The sequence below is a fragment of the Dreissena polymorpha genome, chromosome 6, assembly GCF_020536995.1.
Source record: "Dreissena polymorpha isolate Duluth1 chromosome 6, UMN_Dpol_1.0, whole genome shotgun sequence".
Classification (NCBI taxonomy): Eukaryota; Metazoa; Mollusca; class Bivalvia; order Myida; family Dreissenidae; genus Dreissena; species Dreissena polymorpha.
In genome coordinates, this window is record NC_068360.1 from 20,475,489 (window position 1) to 20,497,690 (window position 22,202).

General features: G+C 35.3%; 1 protein-coding gene across 1 annotated transcript; it reads left to right on the top strand.

Moving 5' to 3' along the window:
• The first annotated feature begins 19,585 nt into the window (after positions 1-19,585).
• LOC127835108 (uncharacterized) lies at positions 19,586-21,866 on the top strand. The gene is made up of 2 exons (XM_052361423.1): positions 19,586-20,254; positions 20,572-21,866. The coding sequence occupies exons 1-2, from the start codon at positions 19,852-19,854 to the stop codon at positions 20,997-20,999; spliced, it is 831 nt and encodes a 276-aa protein (XP_052217383.1). The 5' UTR covers positions 19,586-19,851; the 3' UTR covers positions 21,000-21,866.
• Positions 21,867-22,202: the final 336 nt, after the last annotated feature.

Below are 22,202 nucleotides of genomic sequence, written 5' to 3' on the forward strand. Positions count from 1 at the left end.
ATTCTCTTTGACCGCATTGACATAGAGGCGATGCAACTACGTTTCGCCTGAATAGATGTTCATTTAGCGCACTACAATTAGTTCTAATGCGTGTGTGTAAAATTTGAGAGCGTCTCTTTCCATAGGAAAACAATGGATTTTGAATTGGTCGATCACTATTAATGTGTTTTTTAAATGAATGAATCGATTCAGCATTTCTAAACTCTTCTGGAAGACAATTCCAATCGGATACTGTAGATGGTAGAAATGAATGTGAATAAGATGCGGTTCGAGCATAAATGGACTGGAAATGAGACGCATTTCTAAGAGGGTATTGGCTAGATGCTCCGACTGTGTCAGGAAGAAGTGACTGTAAATAGTAAGGTGCTTCTCTAAACTGCATTTTGTACATTAATACTAACTTATGTTTTCGTCGTCTTTGACTGAGAGTTTCCCAACCTATCTCATTATAAAGATCTTCAAGTGACACTAATCGAGTACAACCAGTTGATATACGAGCTGCCTCTGTTTGAATTTTTTCTAATTCATCCTTTTCATATTGGGTACAATTGTCAAAAATAACATTTGAATACTCAAGTATTGGTCGTACGAATGCAAAATATATAGTTTCAAGAGATGTCCTATCAAGCATTGATTTGAGACGACGCATTATATTAATACGCTTCCACGCTTTTTCTTTAATGAACGTTATATGTTCATGCCAAGTACAGTCATTTGTCAAATATACTCCTAAATGTTTGTGGATATTTACTATAGGTATGTCAACGTACCCCATTGAAAGTGGAGGATGATGCGGTTTATTAATTTTACGAGATATCAGCATTGATTCTGATTTGGAGGGATTAAAATGTACTAGCCATTGATCAGCCCATCGTGAAATTTTATCTATGTCTGATTGCAAAACAGCTGCAGTTTGATCCGGCGAGTTTACAATCATGAAGAGACTTGTATCATCGGCAAATAGGTTTATTTGGGCTTGTATATCAGCTACTATGTCATTGATGTAAACAAGAAATAGAAGGGGACCTAATATAGACCCCTGTGGAACACCAGCGATAATTTCTGCAGGAGTTGATTCTGCTCCTGGTAGAATGACTTTCTGTTTACGATTAGAAAGATAATTAGATATAAATGCTAATAAATCTCCCCGAATGCCTGCTGCTTGAAGTTTGAACAAAAGACCCTCATGCCAAACTTTGTCAAATGCTTTACTTATATCGAAAAATACAACTCTGACTTCAAGACCATTGTCTAGAGCTTTGCAAAATGTATCATAAATATAGGTTAACTGATTAACTGTCGAATCGCCAGGCATGAAGCCAGATTGAGTCCGTGTAAAGAAGGAATTAGAACGCAAGAAATTAAAAACATGTTTGTGGATTATTCGTTCAAAGACCTTTTCGATAGATTTGAACTAGCCTGTGAACCCTTACATTTCTGGTAGATTTGAACTAGCCTGTGAACCCTTACATTTCTGGTAGATTTGAACTAGCCTGTGAACCCTTACATTTCTGGTAGATTTGAACTAGCCTGTGAACCCTTATATATCTTCAAGACTTGAACTAGCCTGTGAACACCTACATATCTGCTAGACTTGAACTAGCCTACCGGGGGCATAAAAAATCACTAAATTACAATTCAAAGATAGGTTGATATGGAGTGCTTACTAAAACACACTAAAAGACTGAACTATTATCTAACCTGCTGCTTTTAGAGCCATGTTCATCCTGATTTTGGCCTGCTCTGAAGGGGCCTAGCAAAAAAACTAACACAACTGTAACATAATGCAATTAACAGCAACACACAACTGTAACATAATGCAATTAACAGCAACACACAACTGTAACATAATGCAATTAACAGCAACACACAACTGTAACATAATGCAATTAACTTCTGTAAACAAGATGCTTCTTTTAATAAACCCTTGCGCAGTCAATTGCAAAATTTTATGGGTTAACAATAAAATAATAATAATATTTAATGAAATGTTCGATTATGAGTATTTATGTGGCTTTAAATAAATAAATAATATTTATCTGTCAAAAGTTGTTTCAAACAAAATAACAAAAAGAATTGTTTCAATACTATTTATTCCCATAAAACGTTTTTATACTTGTCAATACAACCGTTAAAACACCTCCATTTGCTTTAGAGACATTTGTACCGTATAGGACAAATACCATAAAAGACCACAGTTGGCAAAGAGACAATAATATAGGACACATACCATGTCAGCAAATCCTGGAATGTTTAAACATGGATCTCTGAAAAAAGATAAAGAAACATGCTAAATTCTAGGCCCACACAGTTGTATACTTTAAATGGGAGTTTAATCATTTAAACAATTACTATGAAGCATTAATGTACAAGGCTGTAAGTGTTCTTCAAGTTCCTAAAAAACTAAATGCTTAAATATCAGAGGTGACTAATTTTATTCATTTTCCTTCAGACCGACTTGTCTATTAAAAGTTCATATGTAAGCGTTTAATAAAAGAACATCGGTGCATAAGCTATATGGGTTTTATGTCTTTTAAACAGAGCAGATGTTTTAGTTGAAATTATGATAAATTTTAAACGTTTCTCCGATTAAATATGATCTTGGTAATACATTCTTCAAACAGATGAAACTTTTATGAATACAATACTGGAATAAAAGTTCAAAATACAAACTCATCGGTCGTATGAGATTATTGAACACTTTAATATTGAGTAATATGACCTTTGTTTTTTTTAACAAAAAGGCAACGTCTACAAAAAGGCCTTTGCAAACAGTGTAGACCCAGATGAGACGCCGCCAATTTAGAAGGATGGGAAAGTCCACTAGGCATACATGGGTTAATATATATTGAACAAACGTTGTGGTGAGCATTTACTGCATTATGGGATGAAATTATATCGATTGATATCACAGGCATTTAATTTGGTTCTCGGTAACTGAACATTTTCTGGTTGTGCATGATAACTTCTAAATTTCATATCAAATTTGAATACATGAATGTAAATCCTTTAAATGCAAATCATGTAAATGAATGGAATTCGTAGGTTATGGTTTTAACTTGGGACTTTGATTAAAGCTATAAATTTTGCCATACTTGCACCGAAAGCCAAAAAGCTTATTAAGAAACCCTTGATTCAGTTTCAAGGGAAGTTTCAAGGAAAGACCCACATCTTGAGAACGATCCAAAAATGAGGATCGTACAGGGAACCCCTTGATCGCTAGGCGAACAACTGTCTCCCCATCGGCACTTAAGGCGTGTAAGCAACATTTAATAACGTGGAAAGGGTTATGTTTTTTATTACGCTCGTCCCTCCAAAGGACCTTTTATGGGAATACCCTGGGCGGATGGATAGGCGGGCGGATGGACGATTTCACGGGCGGATATTTCAGCGTTTTCACTATTTAAGCCGTTAAATTTTCATCGAATTTTCACCGCATCTTCACCAATCTGTTTGCAAATATCTGTCGAGATAAAATGGAGGCAAAAATCGATGACGAGCCGATTCGCAACAGGCAATTCAGTGCTATTGCCTTTTGTTTATACAAAAATGCAAAATTCGCCGTTTCACTGTATTCACTCATTCCCTTCTTACCAAGTTTCAAATCTTCAACAAACATTACAGATAATAGGTCATTCTCTTAAGAATGCGACTATATTTATGTCCATTACCTTGTTTTGTTTAATCTATCCAAAAATGGTCTTTTGTATAAACATCGAAGCAGTTATATTAAGAATCTGCATTACCAGATATTATTATATGGCTTTAAACCATAAAATAAATCAGTGTGGTCTTTTTTCCACCAAAACGTATCACACTGAATTAATGTCAGGGCGCAACATATCTATACTTCAATGCAAATCAACAATTGTTGTATTTTCTACGTCGTCATTCGTGATTCCATTTCGGCGATATTTATTTGCGGTCTGATTCAGATTACGTTATTTATCATGATGTCTAGACGTTGTAATTGGGAATGCATATTGCAATCCTTATCGACGTAACATGATATGCAGAAAGAAGTTTATATCAATATCGGCTGGCAGTGGTAAATAATAGTATTGATGCATACATGCAATGCCAGAATTCATCCATAACATATTTTCCACGGCCGTTAATCACGGGGCGCCACCTCGTTTTGGCGATGCATTAATAAATGAGTCAATGCTTCTTCCGAGTGTCAACCAGTGTCTAATATCCGTCCTTATAAATGTGTTATGTTTTGGTAGGGCTTATTTGGGTATCTCGTTGGGCCTTCAAAAAGGGCCTTATCTTCGGTCGTGCACTTATGGTAGATACTGGTAGTGCAAATCTGGGTATCTATTGGGCATTCAACCATGGTTTTATCTCTGTCATTATAAATGGGTTTTGTTTTGGGAGGGCATATTTGGGTATCTAGTTGGGCCCTATAAAGCCCTTATCTCCGGTCGTGTACCTATAGTAGTTATTGGTAGGGCATATCTGCGTAGCTATTAGGCATTTAATTTAGGTCTTATCTCCGGCCTTATACCTATGGTAGGTACTGGGAGGGAATATCTGGATATCTAGTGGCACCCTCAACCAGGGCCTTATCTCCGGCCGTATGCCTGTGGTTGGTACTGAGAGGGAATATCTGGGTATCAAGATGTGCCCTCAACCAGGGCCTTATCCCCGGTCTTATACCTGAGGTAGGTACTGTCAGTGCATCTCTGAGTATCTAATGGGGCCTTCAACAGATTTCTTATAACTTTGGTACGTACTGGGAGGGAATCGCGAGGAACCTACTGGGGCTGTTAACTAGGGCCCTATATCCGGCCTAATACATTTTGGGAGGGCATCTGTGCGTCTGGTGGAGCCTTCTGGGCTGGGTATTTTATGGAACCTAAACCATGACATAATCTCCGACCTTAAACTTGTTAAAGGTACTGGAAGGGCATCTTGGGTATATAGTGGGAACCTAAACCATTTCCGTATAGTGTGGGATGGCATATTTAGGTATCTAGTGGGGCACTAAAACATAGCCTTATCTCTGGCCTTATCCCAATGGTAGATACTGGGGGCGCATATCTAGGTTTCGTGAGGGGACCTCATCCAGGGCTTTTTCTCCGGCCCTATACGTGTGGTAGGTACTGAAAGACGACGATATCCGGGTATCTCTGAATCATGGCTTCATCTTTCGCTTTATACCTGTGGTAGATTCTGTGAGGGCATATATGGGTATCTAGTGGGGCTCTAAGTTATTGCCTCATCTCCGACCTTATACCTGTGGTAGATACTGTGAGGGCATATATGGGTATCTAGTGGGGCTCTAAGTTATTGTCTCATCTCCGACCTTATACCTGTGGTAGATACTGTGAGGGTATATATGGTTATCTAGTGGGGCTCTAAGTTATTGCCTCATCTCCGACCTTATACCTGTGGTAGATACTGTGAGGGAATATATTAGTATCTAGTGGGGCTCTAAGTTAATGCCTCATCTCCGACCTTATACCTGTGGTAGATACTGTGAGGGCATATATGGTTATCTAGTGGGGCTCTAAGCTATTGCCTCATCTCCGACCTGATACCTTTGATAGATACTGTGAGGGCATATATGGGTATCTAGTGGGCTCTAAGTTATTGCCCCATCTCCGAGCTTATACCTGTGGTAGATACTGTGAGCGCATATATGGTTATCTAGCGGAGCTCTAAGCCAGGACCTTATCTCTGGCCTTATACCTTTGATAGATACTGTGAGGGCGTATATGGGTATCAAGTGGGGCCCAAAATTGTAGCCTCATTTCCGACCTTTTACCTGTGGTAGATACATTGAGGGCATATATTCAATAGCTCTAATATTGCCGTATATATGTTGTAGGAACTGTGAGGGCACGATTTTGTATCTATAAGGACTCTCATCCAGAGTTGTATACAAGTGCTAGATACCGAGAGGGCTTCCAATGTAACAGTTTTTATATATCGAGCCTCTAGTTGAATGCTCAACAAAGGCCTTATCTTCCGTTTTATATCGGTAGTACTACTGGAAGGGCGTGTGGTCGTAAAACTGTAGTAGGGAATATCTCGCTATCTAATGGAGTTGCAGTACGCCCTCAACCAGGGCCTCATTTCCAATCTTGAACTTGTCGTTGGTACTTATGTGAGGTCCTCGGTGATAAGAAAGCGGTAATTTTTGGCATATTTGGGTATTAAGTCGGGCTACAATGCGCAGCATCCTATGGCTGGTACTAAGAAATCTCATCGACAAAAAAAATGGCTGTAATGCTAAGGTGGAATAATATGTAGTCTTATATCTGGTACGAATAGGCCTGGTTGTGTTATGAGGCTCTATAGTATTGGTTGTCAATAATATTAAAAACAAATATAATTTTGGTGATGTGTTGCCCAAACAAATTACAAGTTTGCCACAAAATCAAAATGTAATCTTGTCCGTCAGCATTTCGTTTCTTTTAAATATACACATTAATGACATTATATAAGGAATATTGCTATTAAAAAGATTGGAGTCCGTCTCAGAGGCGGTAATGAAGACAAACCATCGGTGCTCTATTATTCCTTGTCATGCAACATTCTTGGATAAACAGAAAAGGATAAATAAGCCAATTCAAATTGATATGGCGCTGATGGTGACATTTAGCAATCCTAGACACTGTAAATAATGTTTGTATTGCTATTTGTGGCCGCCTTCATAGTACAAGCCATGAAGTAAAACACGTGTCATATTATTCATTGAACTGTAACTTAAAGCGTAGATTTCTGTAGATTGACGGCATGGCGTATCGGGTTTTCGAAAAATTCCCCCCTGGAAGCCATGTTGAATATGCGTCAATTTGTTCCGAAAATGAAAGAGGCGAGGCAGCTAGGTGAGCGTGGGTTCCTGTAATATAATGGAAATAAGGTGCATGATGTTACTAATTGCCAATGTTCAATAATGTTCTAATTAACTGTTTGCATTTTATGTTTACCATTCCCGCTTGTTTTTTGTTTTTATATAATGAACCATTTTATAAAAAGCTAATACTGTTTTTTGTTTTTATATAATGAACCATTTTATAAAAAGCTAATACATATCCAATAAAGAGTATCAAGAATTGGTATTATTTGACAATCACAATTTCAATTTGTCTTGACTGATATTTTTTATTTAGGTTACGTTCAATTTATCTTGCATCGAAAGGAAAATGTATTCAATATTTATTTTAAATTTAAAAGTAGATTTGATCATAGTTACACGCAACATACTGTAGAGACTTCGTGAATACTTATACAGGCACATGCTTCTTGTAAAATAAGGAAATTGTCTGAGAGCCACCACTTGTAAACATTGTATCACATAGATACAATATTATATGTAATATATTATAGTAATGTATGTAGTATTTAACTGTATGAGCTACTTCGATATGTTGACTGACGTTTTTGACTACAATCGCAATTGATAGCAATGTTTACAAGCAAGATTTCTGCTTGTGTAATGGATACGTATTTTTATTACCAACATTTCCAATGATGTGAATTAATAAAACGTGTTCCTTGTTGATTCTACTCGACTGATTGATACAGATTATCAGCATTTAAGCTAATGTTTAAGCAAATGGGGTTATACAAGTTAAATTGCAAGACCTTCTTGATCTTGATTACGTTAAAAACGAGGGATATGAGCAATTTCTGAAAATTTAACTATCACGCATATTTAAAAACAACGTATCACAATTTTGTTTACCGCGAGTAGATGGTTTGTGTCGTACATTTAAGTTGAAATGCAACTCTTGTCAAAGTTCACATCGGGGCAAAGTACAGCTTTTCGGACTGAACACACGTAAGTCATGCGACCATATTACTCACCACACGTTTGCGGCACTTGGCAATGCCGTGTTGTGTGCAAAATTTGTTACCATCACCCAAAGGCGAAATTAATACTTGAGGGTTAGTATGTTAATTTAACAGATTTAACAGTCCCAATAATATTTGAATGAAAAATTTAATAAAAGGTCTATATGTTCGGGTGGACTTTTCAGTCGAGGTGTGGCAGTCCAAGACATAATTTTGTCCTACAGCTTAATGATTTTTTATAACAAAATACCTCTTATTGGTACACAATAAGATAAAGCTTGGATAAAGCTAAGGTGTGGGATAAAGCTTGTCTTTATCCAACGGTCGTAATTTGTTATATAAAATCATTAAGCTGTAGGATAAAAGATACTCAGCGCATTATCAAACTTTCTGTCAACCAGACGTGTTAATAGTTCTAACCAGAGAAATCTGATGCACGTACGAGTAACCGAAAAGCAGTTTGCTTTATAAAAGGTATATGTCGTATGTCTTAAATTAATACCGCCTGTGAGAGCCATGCAGATTAGCAGGTCATTTAAATTTATTATTTTGTCTTATCATCGGAGATAACGTACATATTAAGAAAACGATCAGGCATTTTTCAAATGCGTTCAAATAAGCGGGGTTGTCTCAATATCGGGGATGTCGTAAAGAGGTATGTTTGTGTATATCTTTATAGAAGTGTGCATTTCTATAAGAAACAAAGCTATTATTGTACAGATTTAAACATTCAGAATCTGTAAAGCTGTATAATAATAATAAAACGCCGTTTAGTGAAAACGACAAACTAATAATACACATTGACATATATGAACAACAATGTGTAATTTAATTTTGGCTGGCATATCCGGAATACTGTTAGGTTTCTTGTTTTACATGGATCGCTCATTTCCTGTATGTCTTTACAAGGAAAACTACTGGAAAGAGTGATTCGAGTAGATGTATTACTGAAAGACACGTTGGAAAAGATAACTGAAACAATTTTAAGGATAAAGGAAGACAGGGTGAAGCTCAACGAAGCAATACATGCACAGTTGCAATGTCTTTATTAACACTTCTACATATATATACCTCTGGATTTGGTAAAGAAAGGAACTCAACAATGACGGCACTCGCTTGCGCTTACCTTCATACGGTCGAGTCTTTCATCGCTGATGCTACCAAGAATATTACTACAACTTTTGAACACATTAACTATACAATCACGTCGCTCCTTGAACCAAAAGGTAGTCAATTATGGTGAATAGTTTGTATAGTAACACATGCTAACTATTACCTTAGTATGTCCTTCCACATTCGATTTATACATACTTGTATATTACATTACATTTGACCCAGATAAAATGACATTGGCAATTTATGAAATTGCTTTGCCCATAAGTCGATAACATGATTGCCATCAGTTTAAATCCATCTGGGCATTTCAAAGAAATGTGGTTGAACTATTTAATATTTGACCTTGATTTCTGATCTATACGTTGCCCCTGTTTCCTACTACTTCTCAACATTCTTACCGTTTCTAACCAATTACTACAAAATACAGCAATGGTAGACACAAGCCTGCTTCGGACAAAGAGATTATGATTGATTTCTTTCAAATGACACCGAGTTGTGAACTTACAATATTGACATAGTAACCCGTTTTTAGATTGCGTCATGCCGTCTCAATTGTATTCTTGTTATATCGCCTAGTTTTATGAATATCCATCCATACTGTAAAACGCTACCACCGGACAAATCTCCTGCTCTTCCTACAACGTGATCGCCCGGCCTCCGAGATGTGGCGTAAACGATTTGTTCACTTTCAGTACAAAGTGTCATGCACCAGGGTATTTCCCAAGTTCGATGCTATAATGCCTTAGACAGTGCATATCATGATGCACAGTATGGTTTTGGTATAAACAAGACGCTTGTATTCGAAGTAGTCATGTTAAACGAAGGTGGTGGCTATGACCCTTACACTGGACACTTCTTCGCTTCAGAATCGGGCGTTTACGTATTAACACTTTAGTATTTTGCAAATGAGAAGCATCTGGATTCCTTTTAAATTGTTCACGAAGTAAAAGCTTTATCGAAATTATTGCATATGAATCAAGAAAACTGTCATAATTTCCGGTCGATCGCTAAGCTAGCCGTAGGAGACAAGGTCTTGGTGCGGGCACAGTATTCTATGTTTGCCGATTATGACAGGTGTTTGCACAGTTTTTCTGGGATGATTGTTCGCTTGTAAATGTATCAGGGCACACAACATTAATAGAATAAATTGGTCAATTATTGTTCAATTTTCGGTGTGAAATAATAAGGTCGAATGCAAATTTATGCTAGTTCTCTCTTAAGGGCAGCCTAACAAAACAACTCCATGTTGCCCATCGCTTGTTGTTAAAGGCACAAAACGGGAACAGAATCCCGTTCATCCTTCTAAGGCATAATACACTCCGTTTTGTTGCTCAACAGAAAATACATGAATTCTTTACAAAAGACGATCGCGTTATTTATATCCTCGTCAAGCTTAATTGATTTTTGATGGTGTATGCCGTGGAGCGGGTAGAAATAACATCATAGAAGTAAGGGAATGCAAGCAGGGTTTTATTTTCTACCCGCATACTATACTCAGACGAATAGCCTATTGATATAATGCTCGTCACTCCTATCGTAAGTTCACTTTTTCCAAATCCAAATTTTAAATTTTGTTCAAATTTTCTCTATGTTTACTTTTAATTTTGAACCGTTTTCAAAATCACTAAACAAAAAAGATAGATATATACGGACACATATTTTTCATTTACATGGGTTGTAACCGTTACTGCAAAGTAGTTTATTTACTATCATGCAATCACGATGTAGAATAGTAAATCGAATATCATAATCAATAAAGGAATGTTAAAAAAATAATAATTAAAAAGAGAACTGTGCGATGGTATTCGGACCAAAACAGAAAGACGTTTAAAGGCCACCTTGCTTCACCTTATCACCTCTACCACGAAGGAATATAGTCTGGCATTGGCCACACCCTTGTTTAATACCTATGGACAGTTTACAATGAAATATATATAGTGACATATAACTTATGAAAACTAACTACTGGAAAGTAAAGTTTCAACACGATTGACTCATAAAATCATGTTCAATATTCTTTCTTACTATGTGTATTTATTATTGTTTAAATAGTCACTTGCATAATGGTGTCAACTAATAATACACATTTCATTAATTAGGGCCTCTAAGTAATCATGGCATTCATACTTAATAAGATTTGCCGAAATCTTTCGGAATACCTGAAATATGCGTTATTTTTATTTGTTGTTTTGTTTTTGAATACATTGTAACGTAAATCATTCAACAGTATGAGTACTGTTAATTTCCATGTGCGTCGGGTCTTGCGTAGTATCTCACTTTCGCGAACTTCATCTTGATTACAAATTTATAATGCAAAATATATTAAATTATGATCGGTTTGATAACTATGTTAACATATTGGTATTTTACAGGTTATTTAGAAGAGAAATTACGGCAATGTTCAAGCTCGAAAATGCACGAGTTTCTCGTTTAGAGTTAAGCGCAAAAAATGCACGGGTTTCTCGTTTAGAGTTAAGCGTGAACAATGCAACGTTTTCTCGTTTTGGGGATTATATGAGTTGTTAATGTATTTATTAACCATTCGTGGCGCGTATTTGAAAGGCGTAAATTCTGGAGAAGGTGTAAGAAAGGATAATAAACCCGCCCTCCGGCCCCTTAATGAATATATGTTTTAAAAGAATCGGTTTTATTAATTTTACGTGTAATATTGCAATGATAAAAATACAAATTTTTAGTTTATTTTCAGTCCTGTATTTTAGTTCATGTGCAACGGGATCCTAACACGGACCGATTCCTTTACTTTGAAGGACTATCGATAAATTTTGAGTTAAGTCTGAAGCAGCAAAGTTTTCTGGAGTATCGTGTTCCATCTTTTACTTCATATTGTGCTAGTAATGCGAATTTTAAATCTTAGTTAGGGGTATCATTTTTTACACTCTCACTTCATAAAAATTATTCGTCCATATTTATTGAAACTTACGTATGTTTAAATGTCCACCACATTGAAATTGCTCAAGTGCTATAATTGTTGTGCTGCGTACTGTATGTTTAATATACAATTAACAAGTTATTCTTATTTTCTATATTATGGCGATTACTTGAAGCTTTTCGTTTTGTTATGACCGGTTAGAAATGATTATCGGTTTAATGCAACTGTTGCAAAATTTCGTCATATGTTGATAACAGTAAAACCTGTTTAAATTACTATGATTTAACGACGTTTTTTTTGGGGGGTGGGGGGGGGGGGGTGGGTGGGTTGGATCCTGGGTGTTAGGGTATAGGTATGCGGATGTAGTGGTTTGGGTAGTTTGTTTGTTTTCCTTCGGTGTCCGGGGTGGGTGCGTACAGGGTGCTTTTGGTGTTTGTTTATTGTGTTAATTGCGAAATGAGTGTGACCATGTGTTATTTACCGGTATTTTGTACAACAAACATACTAACTTGTCAAAGAAAAAATAAAACATATATAGAATGAAACAATTATTACAGACTTTGAATTGTTGTAACTATGGTTTCTACTAAAATTTAATAAACCTACGTTTTATAGCTTTTACATATTCAACGCATTCCGTTATGCTTACGTTCAAAATATTATAGTTTATTTCACGTATTTGAATTTTTCTCTATTTCGACCACATAATATTTACCAAACACGACGATAGAGTTCATATTTAAGCGCTTATTGAAAGAACATTGGTGCCTAAGCTTTATGGGTTTGATGTTTCTTAAACAGTGCAGATGTTTTAGTTGAAATTATGGTAAATTTTAAATGTTTCTCCGTCTAATTAAGATCTAGGTAATATGTTATTCAAACAGACGAAACTTTTATGAATACAATACTGGAATAAAAAGTTCAAAATGCAAATTATTCGATTGTATGAGATAATTCAACACTTAAATATTGAGCAATATGACCTTCGTTGTTGTTGTCTTTTACAAAAAGGCAATCTAATTTACATATTAATATATATTGAACAAACGTTGTGGTGAGCATTAACTTCATTATGGAATGAAATTATATCGATTGATATCACAGGCAGTGCATTTTGTTCTCAGTAACTGAACATTTTCTGGTTGTGCATAATAATTTATAAATTTAATATCAAATTTGACATGTACTACATAAAAAAAAGCTCAAACCATACATGTTTGAATTGCCGTCTTTCATCAAAGATACAACGGACTTCATAAAAAAACTGAAAAATAAGACAGTCTATTGTAAAGAAACCTATCTCGTCACTCTAAACGTGTCATCGCTTTACACGAACATCCCACTCAACGATGTAATCAAGGCTTGTGAAGAGTTTTTACATAATGGCAACATTAATAGCAATATAGTTTCTTAATTGTGACGACTTGTACTTGAAAATAACTATTTTCAATTTGATGATGATTTCTATTTACAAAAAATGGGTACCGCTATGGGTAGTCCAATGGCGCCAGCATATGCCTCACTATTTATGGGAAAACTTGAAAAGACTTACTTGAAATATGTGAACATAAACCGACACTGTGGTTTCGCTTATTATAAGATATATTTATGATTTGGGACCACTCTTTAGAGAAGCTTGAATTGTTTATTGAAGCATTAAACTGTTTTCACCAAACATGAAGTTTACGCATTCAGCTTCTAAGAAAATCGTGTCTTTTCTCGATGTGGCTGTTGTTTCTATTAATGACGACTTAACACTTCAAACAGATATACCCATACAGGAGACCAAAAACCACCAATATCTTGACTATACGTCATGCCACCCTAAACAGTGTAAGGACGGAATACCATACAGTCAGGCGAAGCGATAAAGACGTATTATATTGGCTGACAACAGTTTCAAATCGTCACTTCAAGACCTCAAGCATCATTTCAAAGAGCGAGATTATCCGGAAAAAGTTATCGATTGTGCATTTGAAAAAGTTTCTGCTCTATCTCAAGAAGACGCATTATAGTCCTGCAATAAAGCAAAAACAAAAGTAATCCCATTTACAGTGGAATATAATCCGTCATTGCCAAACATAGGCGCCGCAATAAACAAGTATTGGGACATACTTAACCTGTCACAGAAAGAAGAAGTGAGAAGTGTGTATGAAACTTATAAGCCCATACTGGCGTTTAAAAGGCCTAATAATATTGGAAACTTCATTACACGTGCTCAATTTACGAACAGTTTGAACAGTTCACGTGCGTCCAGTGCCTGTGGAAGAACACGGTCCTCCCATTGTAAATCCATACACGTTGGAGAAAAATTTAAAAGTACAGTAACAGGCGAGCAATTTAATTTACAGAAGAATATGAATTGTGCATCAACAGATGTAATATACCTCATTACATATAAACAGTGTATGAAGCAGTACGTTGGACAAACCATGCAACCGGCGTCAAAAAGAATGAACAGTCATCGATTTGACATAAGAAACTTTTCTAACCCTGAATTTTCAACTTTGGTCGCATCAAATTTTAATGAAGATCACCACAGCGCAAACGACTCTTCCTTTATGCCAATCGATATTGTTAGTAACAACATAAATCGTCTGTGTAAAGAAACTTACTATATACATAGACGTAAAACATTACACCCAAATGGTATGAATAACAAAGTTCTTTTTAACATAAAAGACTAGCTCTTCAATCTAATTAAGCTTACTTTTGTTTTTTCCTATTACTATTCCTATATATAATTTTATAGGAAATTGTGTATTCTTGAATCCGAAAGTTAAGCTTAATTTAATTAACGTTCATTTTATTGACGTACATTTTCCCGCATTTTAATGTACGTTAAGTCAATGACGTAACATCCGCTTTCTGTTATTATTTGTATTATCCTGATGAAGGCGTAAGCCGAAACGTTGATAAAAAAAGGAAAGAAAAATATGTGTTTTTGTTGGATTTATCATACTACATGTACTACATGAAAGTAAATCTTTTACAAGAAAATCATGTAAATGAATGGCATTCGTACGTAATGGTTTTAACATGGGACTTTGATTAAATTTTGACATATTTGCACCGAAAGCCAAACAGCTTATTAAGAAAACATTGATTCAGTTTCAAGGGAAGAACCACATGGTTGATGGCATGTTTTTATTACGCTCGTACCTCGAAAGGACGTATTATGGGAATACTACTGTGACATTCACTCCTCTTTTTTTAAATTTAAACTCCATTTTTCTATCTCGTGGCCGTGAGCTAGCTATGTCGTGGCCTCGATTTACTATATCGAGGCCACGAGATACAAAAAACAGGAGTGCAAAACTAAATAAAAGAGGAGTGCAATATAAAAAAAAGAGCGGTGCAGTAAATAAAAGAAGGTTGCGTTAAACACAAGATAAGAGATTTTAAGTGGCCACGAGTTAGTCAGCTAATCAAATTTTGCGTAACATGTGCAGATATTCTGTACGCATTTATATAGCTGGCCAAAGCGGGCTTTTACGTTGATGATTAATAAACATCACTATGAACGACCATATGGAACAATTTGATTTGCTGACTAACTCGTGGCCACGAGTAAGCTAAGTCGGGTTCTCGAGATAGCTAAAATACTCTACTCTTTTGTTGATGATTACTTACCTTTGTATAAAGATCACCATGAACAACCATGTGGAACAATTTGATTCCCTGACTAACTCGTGACCTCGAGGTAGCTAAGTCGGAATCTCTAGATAGCTAAAATTCTCGCCTCTTTTGTTTAATGCATCCTTGCTGTATTTACTGCACCGCTCTTTTTTAATTGCGCTCCTCTTTTATTAATTGTGCACTCCTTTTTTTTTCTATCTCGTGGACACGACATAGCTAACTCGTGGCCACGATTTAGTAAGTTGTGGCCTCGAGTTACTAAGTCTAGGCCATGAGATAGAAAAAAAGAGGAGTGCAATTAAAAATAAGAAGTGAACGTCACCTCAATGCCACCGTACAATACCCCGGGCGGATGGCCGATCTGACGGGCGGCTAATTCAGCGTTTCAGCTTTTTAAACAGTAAAGTTTGCATCGAATCTTCACCAAACTGTCTGTAAATGAGATGAAATGAAGGCAAAGATCGATGATTAGCCGATCTGCAACAGGCAATTCAGTGTTATTGCCCTTTGTTTATACAAAACAATCGTCGTTTCAGCTCTCTTCACTCATTTACTTTTAACAATCTTCACCAAACTTTTCAGATAAAGGGTCATTCTGTTAAGAACGCGAGTATATTTGTGTCAATAACCTTGTTTATTTACTCTATCCAAAACGGTCTTTTGTATAAACATCAAAGCAGTTATATTAAGAATATACAGTATTTCAACAGAATCTGCTTAACCGTATATTATTATATGGCTTTAAAACCATTGAATAAATTAATATGGTATTTTTCCACCAAAACATATCACAATGAATTAATGTCATGGCGCAAAATATCTGTACTTCAATGCAAATCAACAATCGTTGTATAATATACGTCGTCATTCGTTATTCCATTTTCGGCGATATTTATTTGCGGTCTGCTTCATAATACGTTATTGAGCATGATGTCTAGACGTTGTAATTAGGAATGCACATTGCAATCTTTATCGACATAACATGATATGCAGAAAGAAGTTTATATCAATATCGGCTGGCAGTGGCAAATGATATTGATGCATACATGCAATGCCAGAATGGATCCATAACATATTTTCAACGGCCGTTAATCACGGACGCCACCTCTTTTTGGCGATGCATTAATAAATTAGCTATTGCTACTTCCAAGGTGGCGCTAAGGACCGGATGTTTTAAAATTTCAATGATACTTCTACAGGGTAAGTATATTTTAATATTTATTCAACATAGTTCGCATTATTGTAAAAATCGGGCGATTGAGTGCGATTGAGCGAAGATAAATTGATCTACATATGAACAGAAACATACAATCACAACCCGTTTAGAAACATGGGGACCTTTGTAAGTTGTGCTATGGTGAAGGTTTTGAAAGCAAATTGATGTTTTTGTCTGTGTGATGAGAAAATCTCCACCAGATGGTTACCCTTAAGACATTACAACATATACTAGTTGCTACATGCGCAAACACATTTGCCTCTTTCAAATCTTATCCACTCAGATCTAATAGATAATTTTGTATTTTTCCAAAAGAGATGGTGCCAATGCCAATGAGTTTCCGCTTAGGACAGGAGGTGGAGCCAATGCACGATATTTGAATCATCACATGACTTTCATTTGCTAGATAACGTTCCTTTGATAATTAAAAAAATCAACGTATATAACTTAACCCAAATATGTAAAGAACATATACACATTCTATAAAACACGTAAATATATAAGAAACCAACTCACTTAGGATGTCGGCAACCTCAATAAAACATATTGTACGATTTTAACCCAAAATATGCTATACTAAATAAATCAAATAAAACATCAGAATTCTCAATATTCTCAAAATATTTCTTTTACAATAAATGTGCTTATACAGTAAGATAATTCACGAAATAATCACAAGATGTTACTTCTGATTAAAACGATATGATTTGTCCCCTAATAAAAACGCTTAATTCACAAAAAGGCATAGGTGAACGAATATCAATTTGGTCAAATCTGTCGTTTGTCCCCACTGACATCTAATTTTTTTTTTTTAAAGATAGGCTGGTTTTCAAAATGGCCTTTTCGCGTCTTGGAAAATTGACAAAATTGAAAAAATTTGTTTCATTCTCGCAAATTTTCGTTGCAGTTATGATATTTGTGAGGAAACAGAATTACTGAACATATCTAAAATGCTCTAAAATATCCATTACATGCATCTTTTGACAATTTAGAAACCTGAAAATTATAAAGCGTTGCTACGCGAAACGATTTAATAATTTGGAGAGTTCTATTGTTGTCGATATATTTTTTGACACCAATAGGATTGCTTATATAAGGTATAAAATAACCCATGCACCTATGAGCACAGATAGTCGAGTGGTCTAAGCGATAGACTTTGACTCCAGGGGTCAGTGGTTCGAAACCTGTTGAGGGTAATTTTTTTTTTACTTTCTTTAATTTAATTTTTGTTTTGTTACTGGAGCTTTTTAGATCCTATGTTTACATATATCAATATAAACATTTAATGACAAACTACAATAAATGCCAAAATCTGTGAAAGGTCCCTTCAATTGTCAACTTTTTTTATTATATTCAAGTTACTTTCCAGTTTTATAGCATATTCAATGACAGAAGTCATCAAATCTTTTTGCAACACATGTTTCTTCATAATTATATATATTTTATTTACTCGATAACATTTCACAATAATCGAATTAAAAAGAAACAAGAACGAACATTCAACCAGGTAAACCACACAGGTAAAGCGGTCGGTAATGGTGGTAAACGTTATCAAATATATACCATTATTTACTTTAGCTTTGTAACGTCTAACGACGTATTGAACAACATTTTAATGTTTAAAGGGGACTTTTCACAGATGTTGGCATGTATTGAAGCTTGTCATTAAATGTTTTGTATTGATAAATTTAACATTTGATCTTAAAATCTCAAGTAAAATAACAAGAACACAATTAAAAAAAGAACAAAAAAAGTAACCACTAACTGGGCTAGAACCACTTACCCCTGGAGTCCTGGAGTAAAATGTCTCCCTCTTCGACCACTCGACCATCCGTGCTCATGCTATGAGCGGATGTATTATATACTTATATAAGTAATCCTCGTAGTTTCACAAAATATAACGACAACAACAGAACTTTCAAAATTATTCAATCGTTTCGCTTTGCAACGCTTTATAATTTTCAGGTTTTCAAATCGTCAAAAAATGCATATTATGGATATTTTAGAGCATGTTAAATGATCAGTATTACTATTTTCTCACAAATATCATAACTTAAACGAAAATGTGCGAATCTGAAACAACTTATTTTAATTTTGTCAATTTACCAAAACGTTAAAAGGCCATTGAACATTGAATTGTTTAAATATAAGCGAACCAAGTTGAAAACAGATATGTATTGCAACCACTATTAGATTAATGTAACCAGTATTAGATTCAAAAGACACTGTCAAACTAAGATTTTCTTTTATTGATCTTTCTCTAGCAAAGGTATGATTTGTAAGCATAGAACGTAACATAATACGCGGCACGCATTTTCTTTTTAAAGCTGACGCTGCATGAAATTTGCTGACGAATACATCTAGAAGTTAAATAAAAGAATACCATAACTATAACTTCTGCATTTGAATCAAATCTCCATGAGACATCCATATATAATCAGTTACATATTTACTGTGTTACGACATTAATAAATTGAACATAATGTTATGAAACAAGGTAAACTGAGACTGAAGTTAAGTGAAAATAACGATCACATAATGAACTGTTTGCCGAGCATTGGCACGCATAGTACATGAGTACTTTTCGCGTGCCAAGTCGATTTACCGGTAATTATATGTTATCTCCTGTATATTTATTTAAAACAATGCTTTCATTTATTGATTTTTTACATACATGGTTTAAAAAAAAAAAAAACTATTAGGGTGAACGGATTTAGGTATAAATTCAAAAAGTATTTTATGTGACAATTTGTTTAATGTTAACGTTTAAAGAACGAGTTGTTTTATTTGGGGCAACGAACTGTAATATTCGCTTTAATGTGACTATTATCAAATTTCAATTATAATTGGTGTATGACACTTGTCATGTGTAAATCGATTCTTCATCGATTGACGACTTGGAGTGGAGCTTCATTATTGATAAATACGCCACACAGAAATAAAACAACTATTCATAAACTATTCATAAAATACCCAACCGTATTAGTTAAAATAACTTCTGAACTTATGTGCTTAAAAACTAGAACGGAGTTTATCATTTTCTCAAGTGATAAGGAATTGTTTGTGCAATGATTTGAGGTCAAATATAAAGTGTACGCTAAAGTAATCACTCGTAAATAATATCGAAGATAGCCTGACGGCATTGCTGATTAAGACGACACACTTATGAACATATACAAGTATGTGGAATTTAGTGTTAATTGGATTGTCCGGAATACTGGTAGGGGTCTTGTTGTCCATGGATCGCACATTTCCTGTAGGTTTATGCGAGGAAAAGCTACTTAAAAGAGTTGTTAGGGTTGAAAAATTACTAAACGACACGTTTGAAAATATAACTGAAACACATGTAAGGATAAAGGATGACAGTGTCAAGCTCAACGAAGCCTTACATGCACAGTTGGAAGCCTTTATTGATACTGCTTTATTTAACTATGGGGCTGTTAGAGAAATGAACTCCACAATAACGACACTCGCTGGCACTTACTTTGATAAGGTCGAGTCTTTCATCGATACTGCTACCAAGAATATAACTGCAACTTTAGATAAAATGAACTCTTCAATCACGCGGCTCATTGAACCGAAAGGTAATCAATTTTGGCTAATGGTTTGTACACTTGTCACAAATTACATTGGCGTGTCCTCTACGTACAATTTGTACATAATTGTTTTCACATAACATTTTACCTTCATAATTTACATTGACAATATATCTATGATATATCTTTTCGACAGGCTTTTTATTTCGGCCAGTAATTAGAATATCAATCCATACTTTAAAAATGTCTATACTCCATACTACGGATATATAACTGCCGATTCCATTTCTCCCGCTGCCCCGACAAAGTGATCGCCCGTATTTTTGCGTAAACAAGAAAATAAAAAATGATTTACCAAATTTCAGGAAAAAGTGTCATGCATCAGGTTATGTTCCATGTGCAACGGCCTGTAGTCCGAGACGGTGAAGGATATAAAAAACTTTATGAATATGGAATAAACGAAAAAGTCGTTTTCGAATTAGTCGTGCACAACGAGGTTTCCGGCTATGATCCTAGCACTGGGTACTTCATGGCTGCAGAAGCTGGAGTATACATGTTCACGCTGCAGTATTGGTCAGGTTACAAACATCTGGATCACTTTCAAATCGTTAAAGAAGGAAGGGTGTTGACTATGTCACTTCAGAAAAATGGTGAAGGGTGTTTTAGTGTGCGGGCGTTTGCTCTGCTAGCTCTGGGAGACAAAGTCTGGGTGAAGTCAACGTCTACAGATAATGTTTACTCTGAGAAAGGCTCATGTATGCACAGTTTTTCTGGGATGATTGTTCGCTTGTAAATGTGTCAGGGCATACAACATTAATTAGAGTAATTGGGTCAATCATTGTTTTATATTCGTTGTGATATTACACTGTTGAATGCAAGCCCTAGTCCCCTCTTAACTGCAGCAAATTTAACTTTCACGCCATTCATTGGTTGTTGTTAGAATCACAAAACGTGAACAAGATACACTTAACGCACTTAAAAGTCGGGGGGGGGGGAAACATCCTTGCCGGAATTGCGCGCAATACTGCTAGACAGAGCGAGCCAATAAAACTAGTTATGAACCATCATGTGACAAATAAGAACCAACTGAGGCCAAAAAAGGGGCAGCGGTTGTGTTTATCTTTCATAGAAGTACAATTAAGAAGCTAAATTATACTTATACGAAAGACTAACGACAATATAGAGAGGTAAGGGGTGCTGTATTAATAATACTTACTTTAACCATAACACTAAAAGCGCACGCTTTAATAAAAGCATAACTAATCATAATAGATGCGCACTGAAGGTAATTAAATAGTGAAATAAACATATAACTATCACTTTTTATGTATTTGGATTATGTGTAGGCATGTACAGGCCTTTTTACACATTCGAAGATATGCGTACATTAAAGCCACACAACTTATTTGGCATAGTTAATGTACGTATCAATAAAAAAACATATTTTATCTATGCAAATTAGAATATATCTGGTGTTTACAAGGTAGAAATCCGTCTTTATTGTGCTTTAAAACTTAAAAATGAATGCGGTTGTCGAAATGGACGTATACGTCTAGAAATCCTACTTTCGGTTTTAAAAGTGGTACCGTTTAAAAAACAAGCAAATTCGTAGAATTGATATTCCCCGCAACATATGCTTTGTTTGAGGATAGGGTGCAAATCGGACGGTTTGAGAACATCTTATTATTTTTATATCAGAACTTTATAAAAATTAAATTGAATGCAAATAAATATCCTTATTAGAAAAAAACATGAGTTGACAGTACATGTACTTGCAATGTATATATATTTTTTGTCTTATTTTCACATGTTTTGACCACAAATAGTCAAGCAAAATTAATTTTCAGATTGAGAAAGTATTTGATACAACAATTTCCTTACGTTGGAAAACTAACTGCAAATAAATAACTATATTTTTAAATACTAAATTAAACAGACGCATTTTTAAGTCATTAGGCATTCAGAGATACATCCAAGTTGTCGTATATTTACGACG

Bases quoted from the DNA above. Each gene is read 5' to 3' on its own strand.
- LOC127835108 (XM_052361423.1), top strand. From the start codon at position 19,852: ATGTGGAATTTAGTGTTAATTGGATTGTCCGGAATACTGGTAGGGGTC. The intron at 20,255-20,571 runs GTAATCAATTTT...ACCAAATTTCAG, and splicing joins GCGGCTCATTGAACCGAAAG to GAAAAAGTGTCATGCATCAG.